The sequence below is a fragment of the Drosophila erecta genome, unplaced genomic scaffold (assembly GCF_003286155.1).
Source record: "Drosophila erecta strain 14021-0224.00,06,07 unplaced genomic scaffold, DereRS2 tig00000021-arrow-pilon, whole genome shotgun sequence".
Taxonomy (NCBI): Eukaryota; Metazoa; Arthropoda; class Insecta; order Diptera; family Drosophilidae; genus Drosophila; species Drosophila erecta.
Window position 1 is genome coordinate 10356977 of NW_020825198.1, and position 14705 is coordinate 10371681.

The 14705-nt window shown below is 42.4% G+C and overlaps 2 protein-coding genes across 4 annotated transcripts in view; one reads left to right on the forward strand and one right to left on the reverse strand.

Annotated features, from left to right (window-relative positions):
- Positions 1–7064: 7064 nt before the first annotated feature.
- LOC6546129 (zwei Ig domain protein zig-8) overlaps positions 7065–14705 on the reverse strand; it is a 38470-nt gene continuing 30829 nt past the window's right edge. For 2 of the 3 annotated variants that reach the window (XM_015157726.2, XM_026977366.1), the window contains exons 4-7: positions 14356–14566; positions 10564–10691; positions 9901–10069; positions 7065–9303 (exon numbers count right to left, since the gene is read on the reverse strand). In XM_015157726.2, coding sequence (XP_015013212.1) covers positions 8972–9303; positions 9901–10069; positions 10564–10691; positions 14356–14566 — 840 coding nt within the window. In that variant the 3' untranslated portion in view covers positions 7065–8971. Of the gene's footprint in view, positions 9304–9900; positions 10070–10563; positions 10692–13159; positions 13298–14355; positions 14567–14705 lie in introns of all 3 variants that reach the window. The other variant, XM_026977367.1, reaches the window with a different exon arrangement.
- On the forward strand, positions 11437–12526 carry LOC6546131 (venom allergen 3). Its single transcript, XM_026977368.1, has 3 exons — positions 11437–11452; positions 11543–11680; positions 11730–12526. The coding sequence occupies exons 2-3, from the start codon at positions 11555–11557 to the stop codon at positions 12345–12347; spliced, it is 744 nt and encodes a 247-aa protein (XP_026833169.1). The 5' UTR covers positions 11437–11452; positions 11543–11554; the 3' UTR covers positions 12348–12526.

The window sequence follows — 14705 nt, forward strand, 5'->3', positions numbered from 1 at the left end:
ATTCTTTATAAAATATATATTATTTAACATAGGGAAAATAGGCAGCTCCTTGTCTTTAGTATTGGTGAGGAAGCACAAGAGTCTCTCACAATATGAAAATCTTATGAAAATCCTATGAAAATCCTATGAAAATCTTTGAAAATTTGCTGCAGTGCCCAAGCGAGGCCGTCGGAGCAGCGAAGACAAAATTAGGGACTCCAAGACTTTGTCTCGTTGTTTGTTGCTAATTAGGCAAAAATTACATTTTAAAAGGCTGTCGAGCGTAAAATGGAAAAAGTTCCCGACCAGAACTCGACTGCTCCTAGTCGTCCTTACTCAGCTCCTGCATTTTTGCCATTTTACCGCCTGCAGCTGGAAGGAGGTCATCCACTGTGAAGAGTGGCACATATAACTTTTACTGGCCCTGCCGTCGCCCGAATGGCATTATAATGACTATGACTCAGACGTGATGTTGCAGACGCTGGTGCCAGGGTGCCAGGACATCATCCGCTGCATCCTTGCCACTGGAGACGCGGAGGTCCACTTGCTGGGTCACAAACTTGCCGCTGCCCAAGCCAACAAATTGCGGCCACTTCTCAGCCGGGCATTTGTGCTATTCATAAGTTGCCAGTGCGGCAAACAATTTGCATGTGCACACGAAACACGGCGCATATCGCACCTAACCGCAGCTAATTTAATTGAGTTGAGCGATAAATTTAATTCATAAAATCACACCGCCAACATCCTCATTAGCGGCGACTGCAAAGAGTTCAAATTTAAATTGCAACAAATTGAGTTTGGCCCCAAAGGCTGCCAGCTGAAAATACAATTTGATAAAATATATTTGTATTTCCATTTTTTGTTGACACAATTAGCGGCTTGTTGGGGCATTTCTCGGTTGTTTATTAAGGCCCGCAGAAATAGTGAATATATGGAATTTATGCGCGCAACTCATCCTACTTCATGCCCAATAATCCAATAAAAATTCGCACAAAAACGGCATGACAGCCGCCGAAAATGTCAGTGGCCCATCAAAAGGGATTGACACCAAACTCTGGGGACAGGACTCGTGTGTATATATGAGGCACATGGGTTGGGAATAGAGAGCAGGCAGCTATTTGCGGCATATTTTATACGCCTTTCTACTCCGTTTACACGCACGAGCCAGGACGAAGGACCTTCACTCCACGGCTATCCTTTTCAGCAGGGGAGTACGGGGAAAACAGATAGAGAGGCGGCCAAAGCATTTGATGTGTGTGTGCACATACATATCAAGTGAAAACATTTACACATGTTTGATTTATGGGTCAAGTGTGTGATAAAACTACAAAAGCAGTCTGAAGGCAGCGAGCTGAAATCAGAGTAAATCATGCAAAATACAAACGAAAGATGAGAATATGCCGGCATGCTGTATGGCAAAATTATGCAGTCGCAAGGATGTGCGAAAAGTCGCAACTCGAGCGCCGGGCGACGCGCAAAAGTATGCAATAAATGTGGCTAAAGGAGTGAGGACATCACTGCCGCCGAGAATTTCGCATTCCCCGCACTTCACCGCGCAGCCATAAAAATTGTATTTCAGTTAAGTGCCCGGCAATTGGACACTGTCCGCCTTGGAAAAGGAGCGGCTTAAATGGCATTAAGTGCGCACCAGGTCGGGGATTTTTCATCCAACTGACAGCTCATAATTCGAGCTAAAGCGGGGGGATAATGACAGGATGTGCAGGCAGGCATAAGTGAATTCAACTGATTGGGATTTGTTATAATAAGATTTATAATCGTTTACTTTCTGCAACTTGTATACGCAATATAAGCCAATTAGTTTCTACTACAACTTTATAAATTTACCAGAAAAATCGATGTAAGACAAACAAGAGTGAATGCTATAGTACTTTGTAGGGACCAACTTAACTTTACACTGCAAAAACTCTTCAAGACACCCTCGCCCTAAATTATAGCAGCTTTGGTGCAAAACAAAAAGCGAGAGAATTGTCTTAGGCCAATCAGAACAGAATATGATCGTACGATTATACAGTTAGGGAAAGAAAAGCTGTAACAGCGACCACCAGCATGCAGCTTCCCCAGAGCTTAGAGCATTATCGGATAAATCTTCGTGGCGAACGATCATACATTTTTGACGCTGCCCATTTAACTTCACATACACGTGGAAATATAATTAGTTATATATATATCCAATCTCATAAAACAAGAGTTGGTATATTTCAATAAATTTCCGTGTTCGATTTGTGTGTGAAAGTGGCAACGAGATTCGACCCCAAGGCGTAAGGAAGACCAGGCCTATATATAAGAGCATGTGATTGCTCTACAGCCGACTACCCCCCGTCTCGTCGACCCCCGCATCAGCTCATGGTTTAAACCCCGTCGCTCCAAGAAGAGGCCACGAGGCGACATAACCTTCAGCAACAAATTACGCAACCGGCCACCTGCCGTATGATAACTGGCCCAAATATATTGGAAGGCTAGAGTTCATCCAGATATTCAACTATGCAGAAGTTTAGACGACCGGAGCAGATTTAATTACATTTGAACATCATCATCGTCACGCAGTGGAGATCATCTCCTATGACCAACGGAGGTCCAACTTTGTGATTTCGTCTTATCGCAGCGCAGCGTAGCAGCCAGCGGTTTACTAAGGTCTTATCGCTGCAATACTGCAGTTATATTTCGTGTTTTGTTTTGATTCTCGATTTTCTTTTGTATTGCGATTTATAATGAATTAAATAATGAATTAAAGAACTTTTGGCATTTGAATAGGAATTTAACTTAGAACCTTTAAAGTTTGACCTACAGCTCGACAATGTCAACGTGAACTTGGGCCCAACTTTACGCACATCATGGAGTGGATATTTAAGGTCGTGAGTACTACAACAACAATGATAAATACATTATTATGAATTACCTATATTAAAATTCTAACAAAATGCCACTCGAACGTCTAATTAAAATAATATCTGCATTTGACTAAAGATTATGTAACTATATTTGCTAATTTTATATTCAATTACTTATATATATTTGCTTTATACTTTGCTTTTATATACTTTATTTTACCCACTGAATATAAACAAAAATGAAGAGTAGAGAATGACTAGGATAATTATGCGTAGATAAAAATATTGTTAGTTGGTAAAAGAGATTTAATGAGACCGCTTATTAAACTGAATGTATATAAATGGAATTATGATTGAAGATATATTCAAAAAGAATGAATTGTGAATAAATAGATTTAATGGTTTGTCGAGTACTTATGTTGAACACTTTCTTAAATATGTGGTAGAGTTATTTTGAACTTGGCCAAGGGACAATGTAAATATTTTAAGTAGCATTGTCATGGTAGGGAGGGTAAAGACTTAGGGAATCATTAACATCCAAAATTCCCAATACTTGTCAGAATCTGTAGCTTATCTTCACACGTGTCGGCGTGTATCATTAGTATCAATATAAAGCCATTTCTTTTTGTTAATCGATAATCCAGTTTTGAATATTGTTTATGAGTAAGACGCACTTATTAAAATGTAGTAGCGTTCGTACTATCCTAAGCTAAAAGAACCCCGACCTACGGCGAGCTAGACCCGAGCATAGCAAGAGTGCGCATCCCTAGCGAAGGAAGTACAAGGTCCTCTTTATTAGTAATTATCACCCACTATTAAAAGACCCACTAGTTAAAAATCTATCGAACTACGTACACTACAACTTTCAGATCTTGCAGATATTCTTAATAACTCAGAAACTTCAAGAGTACATAAATTGTGAAGTAAAAACGTCAATTTAACAATTAATTTTAACAATCAATTTAATTTTTTAGACACTAACAAAAAATATGAAAATACTTTAAAGAAAAATTAAATAAATGCCATGCATTTTTAAGATATAAATCCATCCAGCTTTGGCGAAGATAGGAGTCATTGTTTTGGATTTGGAAACTCCTCCACACACACAAGGTCCTTCATTCAATGGGTCACTCACACACACACACACTGTGCAGATGGGTAATTGCATTTGATGCGAACTGAAATTGACCAAGAACGACAGTTGCCAGCAAATCGAGTTATCTTGTGGCTTAGTGCAGATCAGATGGCCATATGGATTAACGATTATGACAACGTTCGTGTAACCGTGAAGGCAATAGAAAGAGGATTCCTCTGTAATTTGCAGTCACAGCTCCTAATGAAATTGCCAACAGCAAACGAGATGAAGAACTATGCGAAAAGTAAACAATTTACATCCAAACAAAATGGGAAAAATAATTATTTACAGAGCAATTTGACTGCAGCTTTGGCAAGTACAACAGAGAAAGACAGTCGGGCCTAATTTATGTGAACGGTATGCCAAAAATTCCATTTGAGACAAAAGCCAGAGAGCCAGAGAAACAAAATGTGAAAATGACAAATTGCATTAGAAGGACCTTTTGCATGGGGTTTTGGTTTTTGGTTTTTAGTGGGAGTGTTGACCACAAAAATGACAGCCCAAAGTGGGCTCACCGAGTGAGCAACAAATTCAGACCAGCTCGGTTATCCATTTATGGAGACAGCGCCAACAATGTGCCACATATTCAAAAAGCAATTCTCGGCTGAAACGGGCTCACACACACACGCACACCCACACTCAGATACACATACACATACGAAAGCAGCGAGGGAAACCACAAAAGCACACATAGAAAAATTATAAAATGAAATTCCAGCAAACAAAACAAACAAAAGTCAGCGAGACCGGGAACCCATTTAAACCGATTTCCTAATCAAAGCCGTATTACTTCCCCAGCCCAAAAACCGCAAAATCCATACGTATCCGCCATGTAACCCCATCTAAACCCATTTTTTCGTGCAAAATTTAATTATGAGCAGGGAAATGTTTCCTATTTTTTGTATTTTGTTGCCGTCAACAACGTAGCGCAAAATGTAATTAATTTGCTATTTTTAAAGCACAAAAATGGGGTATTTGAGTGAAAAACTGGCACCAAAACAATTGCCAAGGGAAACGCACTCATAACACATCTTTTCCCTGGTGAATAACCACAGAAATTTCATTACATGTGTAAACAATATAGCCAACAAATTTGGTTTCCCTTTTTCTTCATTGTTCCAGTTTGAAACGAAAAATTAAGGGAATGTCGAAGTAATTATACTTATTAATGACAGGGATTATGAGCACTAATGAGGGGTAAAATTTACTGTGTGAACTAGTTGGGAAAACACTTGGAGAAAGTTAAAGTAAGCCATTTAAGTTGTATGAAATCGATGGCAAAATTTGCAGAATGCCTTCACTGGTCACTTTGCTGCCATTTAAATTGCCCATTAGCATTTTGCCACAAATACGATGATTGGACGAGGGGATCAGAATCAGCATCAGAATCAGTAAAATAACTTCAATATTCCGGCAGGCAGGTGGAGGACAATATTTGACAGGACTTTGGCGCTGCCAGGACTCTCAGCAAAGCCAATATATCAAGTACTGGATTTTCGCAAGGACAGAAACACCAGTCGGCGTGTTTAAAGCCTTAGCCATTTGATTTATGTTCAATGAGCGAATTTAAATTGCAACCTCAGTGGCAGACAAAGAGACGTGTGGCTGAGTCAAATAAAATCAAATCATACTTTCGCATTAAAAATGTACGCGGCAATATCAGGGCTCTCCACAGGAGACATACAACACATAAAAGGAACGTGTTTCGGTTTACTCTCGCTTTTATTTTGTTTTCGCCTCCGAAAGTGAAGTGAAATTCCGGGCCATATTGCCAGACTTTTTTGAAAACATTTATGTTGATCCTGCCAGGAGCGTAGTGTCCTTTTAGGCGGCTCTGGAATGCGACACAGGGAAAATTACGTTGACAAATGAAAATGTCACAATGATGATAATTTATTTTCTCCTTTGTCGATTGCCTTTCCTCGGACCCAACTGTGTGCCACATTCCCCGGGCATTCCAACTTTCATCTGCACTCTGGCCGACATCTGTGACCCGAGCTATGCGCAATTAAAGGTAATATCCTGCAAGTGCGAGGCCGCCTTTGGGGATGATTTTTATATATATGATGGGGATGGGTGTGGGGAGACTTTAAACACTTGCGAAGTTGGCTCGAGGTTTTCCCAAAGTTAAGCAAGGATATGTATCAAAGAGGCACAGAGACAGTTTATTTTTCCATTAAAAATTACCATTTGTGCAGCAGATAAACTTTTACTCATCAATTTGTGTTTGTGTCTTCTTAACAGAATGTTGTTGTTTGTTATTCCAAAGATAATTTATGATTATACCTATACATATAAATATATATATTTATGGCAGTAATATAGTGCCTGCAATTTAGTGCATTCTTTATTTAATTATTGTTCCCCTGCAGGTCATCCGACTTATCGAGCCGTGCAGTCCATCCATCTTGCACACGAGGCTGTGGTCCCAAAACCAGAGTATTCCAATCATCGTCGTCATCATCTTGGGTAATCCTGTCCCTCCGCCGAGAGGAGTGGGAACTTTCCGCTTCATGGGCCTCATGCGCCTTATGCGCCCCTTACGCTTTCCACTCGATGGATTCGGGGAAAGTGGGCGAAGGAGGAGAGGTCCTGGGTTGACGCGTTGTGCGCTATTAAACTTTTTGGCATGATATTGCGGCCCAGGACAAACACACACACTTGCGCGCGGGCACACACACACTTGTCATATAATAAACTTTTATGTTAACGGCTTTTGATGTCTTACCAAAGCGCAAACAGAGTCCTGCCACACATGGCCCAGAGCTAGTCGTAGGGCAGCTGCCAGCCAGGCACTTAATGCCCATTCTTCTTGCCATCAGTTTTGGTGGTCGGCCCTGTTTTTTGCATTGCGGCTTTATTAGGCTGAAAAATGGAAAATGGCGCCCCCGAAAAAGGCGGAGGAAACTTGCAGTCTCCCGTGGTTGTGCCCCTCGGAAAATTCCTTTGTCTGTCGGCTTGTGCGTGTGGCCCATTAAAATTCCCAAGCCAAATGCATGAATGGCAATGGAAAATATTTACATAAATCTTACCAGGATTCGACTCAGCATGTGGCAACTGCTCGCAGCCTCCCAAAAATCAGAGAAAATACAGGCTTTTGTTATACATATTTATCATTGGATGGTAATAACTAAAAAACTTTATTGAAATTTTTCATTCCGATTTTCATGTTTACGTGGCTACTCGCTTAAAAATTAAAAACAATTTCATAATCTTTATAATGCGTTGCCATTTTGTTTGCAACAAAAGTCAACAGAGTTTGTTTTTGTTTCCGCTTTTCGGCTTCTGTTATAATACTCGCTATTTTTGCCCTTATTATGCTTATAACATATATTTCATTTTATTTGCGTAATTGCAATTATATTCATGGTTTTTTCCTGTCCCATTTGTGGCAACATTAATTTACCCATTAAACATTCATTTACATGTCGCGACTAATTTTGCATGCGTTGGGTTTACATTTTTAATATCGATACATCCATATACGTATATAAATCCATATCTATATCTATATATATGTCCGATTTGCGAGCACTGTGCATTCTTATGTTTGTGTTTTCGTATATGTAATGTATGACTACCACACGAATACTTGAGTACAATTTATAGTTTATTCATATGGCATATATGCAGGTTTATTTACAATTTTGATCAGTTAAACTCAGTCCCATTTGCCGGCCGTGGAACCCATACATTTTTAAATGTGGCACAGGAAGAGGAGCCCGGTTTCCCGGACAAAGTCCTTCAAGACGAGCCCAAACCCAACGTGGACACATTCGACGGCCTCGGACCGAAATGGAAATGCAAATATTTTGTTGACAAGAGTGAAAAGTGACTTGCCGGTTGGTTGTGTCTTCGTCCACGTCTTTTGCCCCTTTTTTCCGGTGGGGCAGGGCTATAGCTATATAAATGCAACCGGACATGCCGAGCTGGGTGGCTCTAAATTTCGCCGGACTTGGGAGCAATGAACTCGCAGCAATTGCTCGGAGTTGGTAGATGGTAAATGGGCACAGGAACTGCCCACATGACTTGGAGAAATTCGAAATTCTTCCAAATAAATTGCTAGCCGGAAAGTCGCACTTCAAACTGAGGCGGGTTTTTGGCAGGAATTTCTCATGCATTCTCCAAGTTCCCATAGCTTATTGAGAGAGACCATGGGACATGTACATTTTTCAGAAAATTAGTTTAGGAACCTTCGAAGAAGTTCGTGTCGAAACAGTTAGCTACTTTGTATCTCTAAGTATGTACATTGCTTAAACTCTAGGCTATACAGGGTAGTCCACGGGCCACACACAGATAAATCAAGAATCAAGAACGAATACCAATAGTATTTACAACGATCTGAGTAAACATTCGCTACATATGTATATACTTAAGCTAGTAATGGGGGGTCCTCCAGAAGTCCGCGGATATTCAAAAACAGTAGTCAAGTGCTACACTATGTACAAATGAAATTTCTTTGCCTTATTGCTACAGAACAAATTATGCGCTACCTTAGGTCATAGACACTTTAATGACTGCTTTTAAATCTCGACTAGCTGCAAAACACCCCTGCGCCCATGTCCTTTATTATTTATATAAACTTCTAGCCATGGCTCTATAAGCAAACCACTTGAATATAGTTCTCTAATTTGATGATTCGTTCGAAATGCTTTCCATTTAGCTAGGTTCGCTAGTGTGCTGGCAATTTACGTGAGAAGTTTATGTACATGGCTCCGATTTCCGCCTAACTAACTAATCCCCAGCCCACTTAATTAGAAGCACGCTTACTTACAACTTGCCAAGGTGCAGAGGAGCAGCTCCAGGAGCAGCGACGCGGCTTCTTCCATCATTAGCATAATTAGTTGGTTTTCCAGATAGGTATTACATGCAGCTGGAGTGGAAGGACCTCAGATGCTGCTGATTCTGCTCCTGCTGCTGCTGCTCCTGTAACTTGGAGTATAAATCATTTCAGCTGCACGCGGGGGCTGCACTGGCGGTGGAATTCCAACTGGGCGACATTAATTTATCACCGTGCATTCCGGCTGCCATTATTGACACGCTCCGCGGACGTCGTCGAGGGCACCTTGGGGTCACACGGGGAACTTGTGCGCGGTTTTTCCAGCATCTCCCTGGCTTGAGTGGGCCCAACTCCTGCGGCCGCTCCTCCTCCAGAACATCCTCCTCCGCCTCCACCGCCCTGCAGGAGCAGCGAGGAGCAGGCCTCCAACAATACAAGTGCCGCCACCATTGTGCTAATTACCCTGACCGCCTGCGTGGCCTGGCCAAAGTGACAGGACCAACAGGCCAGGGCAACGGCGGCCGGAGCGGCGTTCGTTTGCATCGCCTCGGGTCGCTCGCCTGTGCGGGAGATGGAAATGGAGATGGAAAATGGGAAATGGGAAATGGGAAACGGAGAATGGAAGGTGGAAATGGAAAATGTTTAGTGGAAAATGACCAGATTCGTTGCGCTGAATGCGCAACAATTTGTAGCTTGTCTGCATTACAAAGAGGTCTACATTTGCTATTAACTTGGCCCGAATTTGCTTAGTTCTCACTGCATTATTGAACAGATATGTTGTTGGAAATAAGAAGAAAAATCTACAAAATTTGTAGTATGAATAAATTTCTAAGTAGAAGAATATATTGCAAGAAAAGTTACTCTCTCTGTTTTAGGAATAAAATAGCTCAATCATATTTATATCATATCATTTGCTTGTTCTGAAGACCTCTTATTTTTGCAAGTGCACATCTGTTGTGGCCACAGCTCATAAATTGCGCAAAAGTTGGCCCATCACAGATAGAACGAGATGCAAGTTTAATGCATACAAATCGAGGTCAAGCAGATGCATGAATGTATAATTCACATTATCAAACTCAAGCATCCAATTAAGGCTTAAAGTGAGAACCTGATAGCGGCCAAAGAAACCGTGGGCTATGAAAGGAGGCGAAACTCACCCTGAAGGACGTGGACGCGTATGCTGGCTATCTCCGTGTTCGAAGGATAACACGAGTACTTGCCGGAGTGCAGGAGATCCGCGTCGTAAATGAGCAAAATGGATTTGGTCTCCTCCGACTTGATGGTCTTGAATTTCAGCCGGCCGCCCGAAGTTTCCTCGCTGAGCACCTAAAGGTGAAACAAAAAAAAAAAAATATGCGTGGGTGTGCTTGTCATATTAAGTGCGACTTTCCCTCGCTGGAAAAGCCAAAGCTCCGCTGAGTGCTGAGCTAAATGCAAAAGCATGTTTTCTCATAATCATAAAAGCCAAAATTAAATACATTGCGTATACGACGCGTAAGCAAACGCGAACAAACTCACACTCACAACTTGCACACTCTCATTGGAGAGGCGCCAGCACAGAGCTCATAAAAGTTAAAAACGTTTATCCTGCAGCAATTGGCTGGGCGTGGCTCCGCCCTTTATCCTTACCGCCCCGCACCCCCCGCACACGCTCCACTTTTGCGCTTTTTACTGCGCACAAACTCAATTATTGCACGATAATTTGGCACCAAAGAGGAAAACCTTAAATTGCTATTGCCCTCGGCCGCTTAATTTTTCTCGCTTTTTTTGCTTTTTTTTGGTTACTCTTAGCCTGTAAATTGATTTCGAGAGATATTTACCTTATCCTGATGATACCAGAAGATATGGGTCGGTGGCTCCGGGCTGAACTTGATGATGCAAGTGAGATTTATGGTGCTGCCCTTGTCCACGTACAGATCGGGACCTCCCAGAATGGTGGCCGTGGGCACTGCGAATGGAAAATTGTGGAGGGGGAATGAGATATTTACTGGCCATGCACCGCCTGTGCCATTCCCTTTATAAATCCGAAAATTCCCGGGCTCTGCTAATCACTGTGTTACGTCGCCTAATCAGCGCCATTCCCATTTTTCCCAGCTCTGACGAGTTGTGAAATTGCAAAATGGTTTGTTTTCCCAGCTTGCAGCACATCGCCGGCGACCAGTGACATGTGCCCCACGTACCCACGTACCCAAGTCCCCAACTTCTGGCCAGGCCAATCCGGTCCAGCTCGGCTTTGTGCCAATTTCCATAGTCCGGAGCAGGGAAACTGGCGTGCCAGTCAAAGTCAGCACGTTAAATAATCGATTACCGCCCGTCAGGCGGGCAGAAAGGCAAACTTTGAAAAGGACAAGGCTGCACAAAGTTGAAAGTGATTTTAAGTTGGGTTACAGCTCAATTTTATGCTACTTGGGGATCCATCGGCGAACTTGATATTTTCATTGGGAGACTCTCTGTTTTCGGCATAAGAAATGAGGCTTTGGAAAATGTGCAAGTCTCTGACAAAGTGTAATATTATAGCACTTCATTGAATCTATTCATATTAATCAGGCTGTAATTTAATTAGCTTAAGTCAGCACTATTACTTTTTTGCATACTTTAACATTGCCCAACACGGAAAAGACATTTTGCAGCACTAAATTAAACGTCAAATATATAAATTCCCTAGTTGCATTTTGCATTTTTGTGTACTTTGCTTGCGCTTAACAATTTGTATAGTTATTTCGTTTCACTTGCCATTTGGCAGTTGGGGTTTGTTGTGCATTACTCTTATAACACCTTTAAATTTCCCATTCATTTTAGTTCTAAACAGAAATGCAACGATTGCAGTTGACTCTTTTTCTGAGTCGTATTTTGTTGCTCAGATCTATTTTTGCTATAGACTTTTGTGATATTAAGTCCTGCCATGGCAAGCGGCACATTGGGTGCAATAACAGCATGGTGGGTAGGGTCCACTGGCTACAAGAACTATTCAAACCCCTTTTTCCAGATGTTCGATGAGAGCTGCCTGCGTTTTCATGGCCTGGTTAATATGGCATATTTTCGCGAGTATCTGCTGGGCCTCCACAACGGATATCGCCAGGAGGTGGCCAGCAACTTGTTTCCCGACCTGCCACCTGCCCGGAAAATGCCCGAATTGGTGTGGGACAATTACCTGTCGGTGGTGGCCGAATACCACCTGAAACGCTGCCAAATGGAGCTGCCTGCCGACTCCTGCGTGGCCACCGATGACTTTGCGGAGCCCCATTTCAACTACGCCCAGGATTTCTACCCAAGACCAGTGATGCGGCAATCGAATGTTCGCGAAATGACCATCCTGGCGGAGCAATGGCTGGATGAGCTCTTCGACTTGGAGGATATATCCACATACAATGCGGAGGGAGAGATCAGGAATATCATCAACGATCGCAGCTCCCATATGGGCTGTGCTGCTGGCCAGGACTACGATCTCTGGAACATACACTTTGTGCTCGTTTGCTACTATAGCTCAGGACCACCAGTTAAAGGAAAGCTCTACGAGGAGGGCCAATTCAATGCCAGCCTGTGTCCCAATGGACATAGTGATGAGTACCCCGGCCTTTGCAAAACACTGACCCTGAATGACTAAGTCCCTGAATCTCCGGCAAAATAAATATTGCAAAGGCTTTGGGTATAATTAAATGTGCGAACCACTTGGCCGTAAATGGGAGAAAGGCAGTGCTGCACTGTTGGCTTTTTTATGGGTAGAGATGCGACGAAATTTAAATAGTATCAAATTAGGCATCAAAAATACACAAAAAAACAAAAAAACACACACAAAAATGCTAAATAAATATGCTGTTAAAATAATTACTTTTATATTTAACAAAAAGAAGCACCCCTCTTGTTAGTTTTGTTTATTATTTGAAATTGCTAATTTGGAGCATGTTACTGTATCCATTACTGTTTTGAAACAATTTGAATTCCACTCTTCATAGCAATTCAAGTTGCTTTATTTGCGGATGTGGCAAACGTCTGGCTGTGAAATTGTGCCAGCACTACAGAACGCAGACCGGGAAATTGCGAAAAGGTAGAAAATAATAGGTGGAGGAGTAACAGTAACCGTAACAAGCTGGCAAAGTTAGTGGGTAAAAGCTTGTTGGAAAGCAATTTGTTCGTCATGAGCCAGAAAAGTGCTTGCTCCGGGCGCCCAGCACTTGACTCCACAAACACCCCACATCCTGCGCCCATCCTGCCCCCCTCCTGCCCCTCAGCTGGCACAAAAATGTTGTAAAATATTAAAAAATAATATGCATGCATGGCAGCCCTCGAGCGGAGCTCTCATCTCCGTCTGGCACCTAATTTCTCCTCTATCTGCGGTCGGACTTGTCACTCGGCCAAAAAATAAGTGTGCTGCCAGAACAGAGGATGGCTGGATCCCGAGCCTCCACCAGGACTAACCCGCAACTGTCTGAATGGGTCCAAACATGCCGGCGAACTCATCGTTACTGGACTGGTACACCCGATTCTCGGCTATATAGAAGGCGTCGTCGTTATAATACTGCTGCATCATATCGCTGGTCTCGGCGTCTATCAGGTCTGCGCATCGCCACATCGGTGGGTAACCAAAAATATAAACAAAGGAAAATGGGAGAATAACATATGAAAGCAAAATATAAATAGAAAAACGTTAAAATAATTAAAGTACGCCCATGGCTGACTAATCAGGCAAACCAAAAATAGAAATAAACCATTCATTATGATTCCGGGGGCCAAGTCCACCTACTGAATAATTCAATCCTAATTTGTTGGCTTTTTAAAGGAAAAAACTTCAAGTTTCGATCCATCAGTTTGCTGTCCCCATTCGGAATTTGTTATTCAGCTATGCGCTTGATTTAGAAAAACCATGAAAATAATTCAACCAAAATATAAAAACGTACTGTGGCCCCAGGCTTAAAGAGGATAAATGTTATTTTTAGAAATACACGTATTTTTTCGTTGCGCAGTTGGTTTTCCCTGTTATCTACACCTTAAATCCCGTATAAATGGCATCCTGTCGATATCCATTCGTGTGTGTGTGTGTGTGGCTCCTGCCAGTTCCTGTCAGTCCATCAATCTGCCCAAAAGAATCTCGCGAAAAATTCCTGTCATATTTACCGGCAGAGCAGCCCGCTTTTATATCCTGCTGTGACGATTGCCAAGCGTGCATAATTTACACACTTGAAAATTGCATGAATATGTTAAAACAATACAGGGAAGTATACGAAATTCCCCACACAGAGGCCCGGAATTATTTAGTGGCTGCATGTATCTGGAATACTTGGGGGTTTACGAGCGTTCTACAAGATATATTTTACACCGGTAGAAATACAGTCCTCTGAAAAGAGGCACGGGATCCCTAGACTATGTTTTTTTAAGTGAAACTAGGTGATCTATTGATTTGCAAGTTGAAAATATGGACTATAGCTAATTCACAAGATGTTTCTGCACTAGAACCGGAAACTATAAGAATCTTTTTAACGTTTCTCTCTTTTTTTCACCAGTAATGTCTATATAATCGTTTGAATAACCTTTAATTTTGGGTGTGATTTGGGCCATCGCCTTCTAGCTAGTCCTTATATGAGACCTATGTCATCTGGGACAGAGCATCTACTCACCCACGATGTTCAGGTTGACGGAGTAGCTGCGCACGGGCTGCGTGGATATTTGGCACTCGTACACCCCGGCGTCCCTCTGCTGGGCCCACTTGATCTGGAGGGTCCACTCGTCGATGTCCCGGTGGTAGGAGGTCTGGAACCGCTGGTCCGTCGTGTAGGTGTAGGTGCCCACGGTGAGGATGTGCAGGTCACGATGTCGTATCCAAGCAACCTGGGGAAGGACCTCCATTAGTACGCTGTTCCGAGGAATTTAAAGAGGCTCTGATTGTAGCTCGTTGGGGGCCATTGGCCGCCGCAGAAACCGCAAAATTTATGCAGCTCACAGGCTGAATTTTCATACAACTGAAATT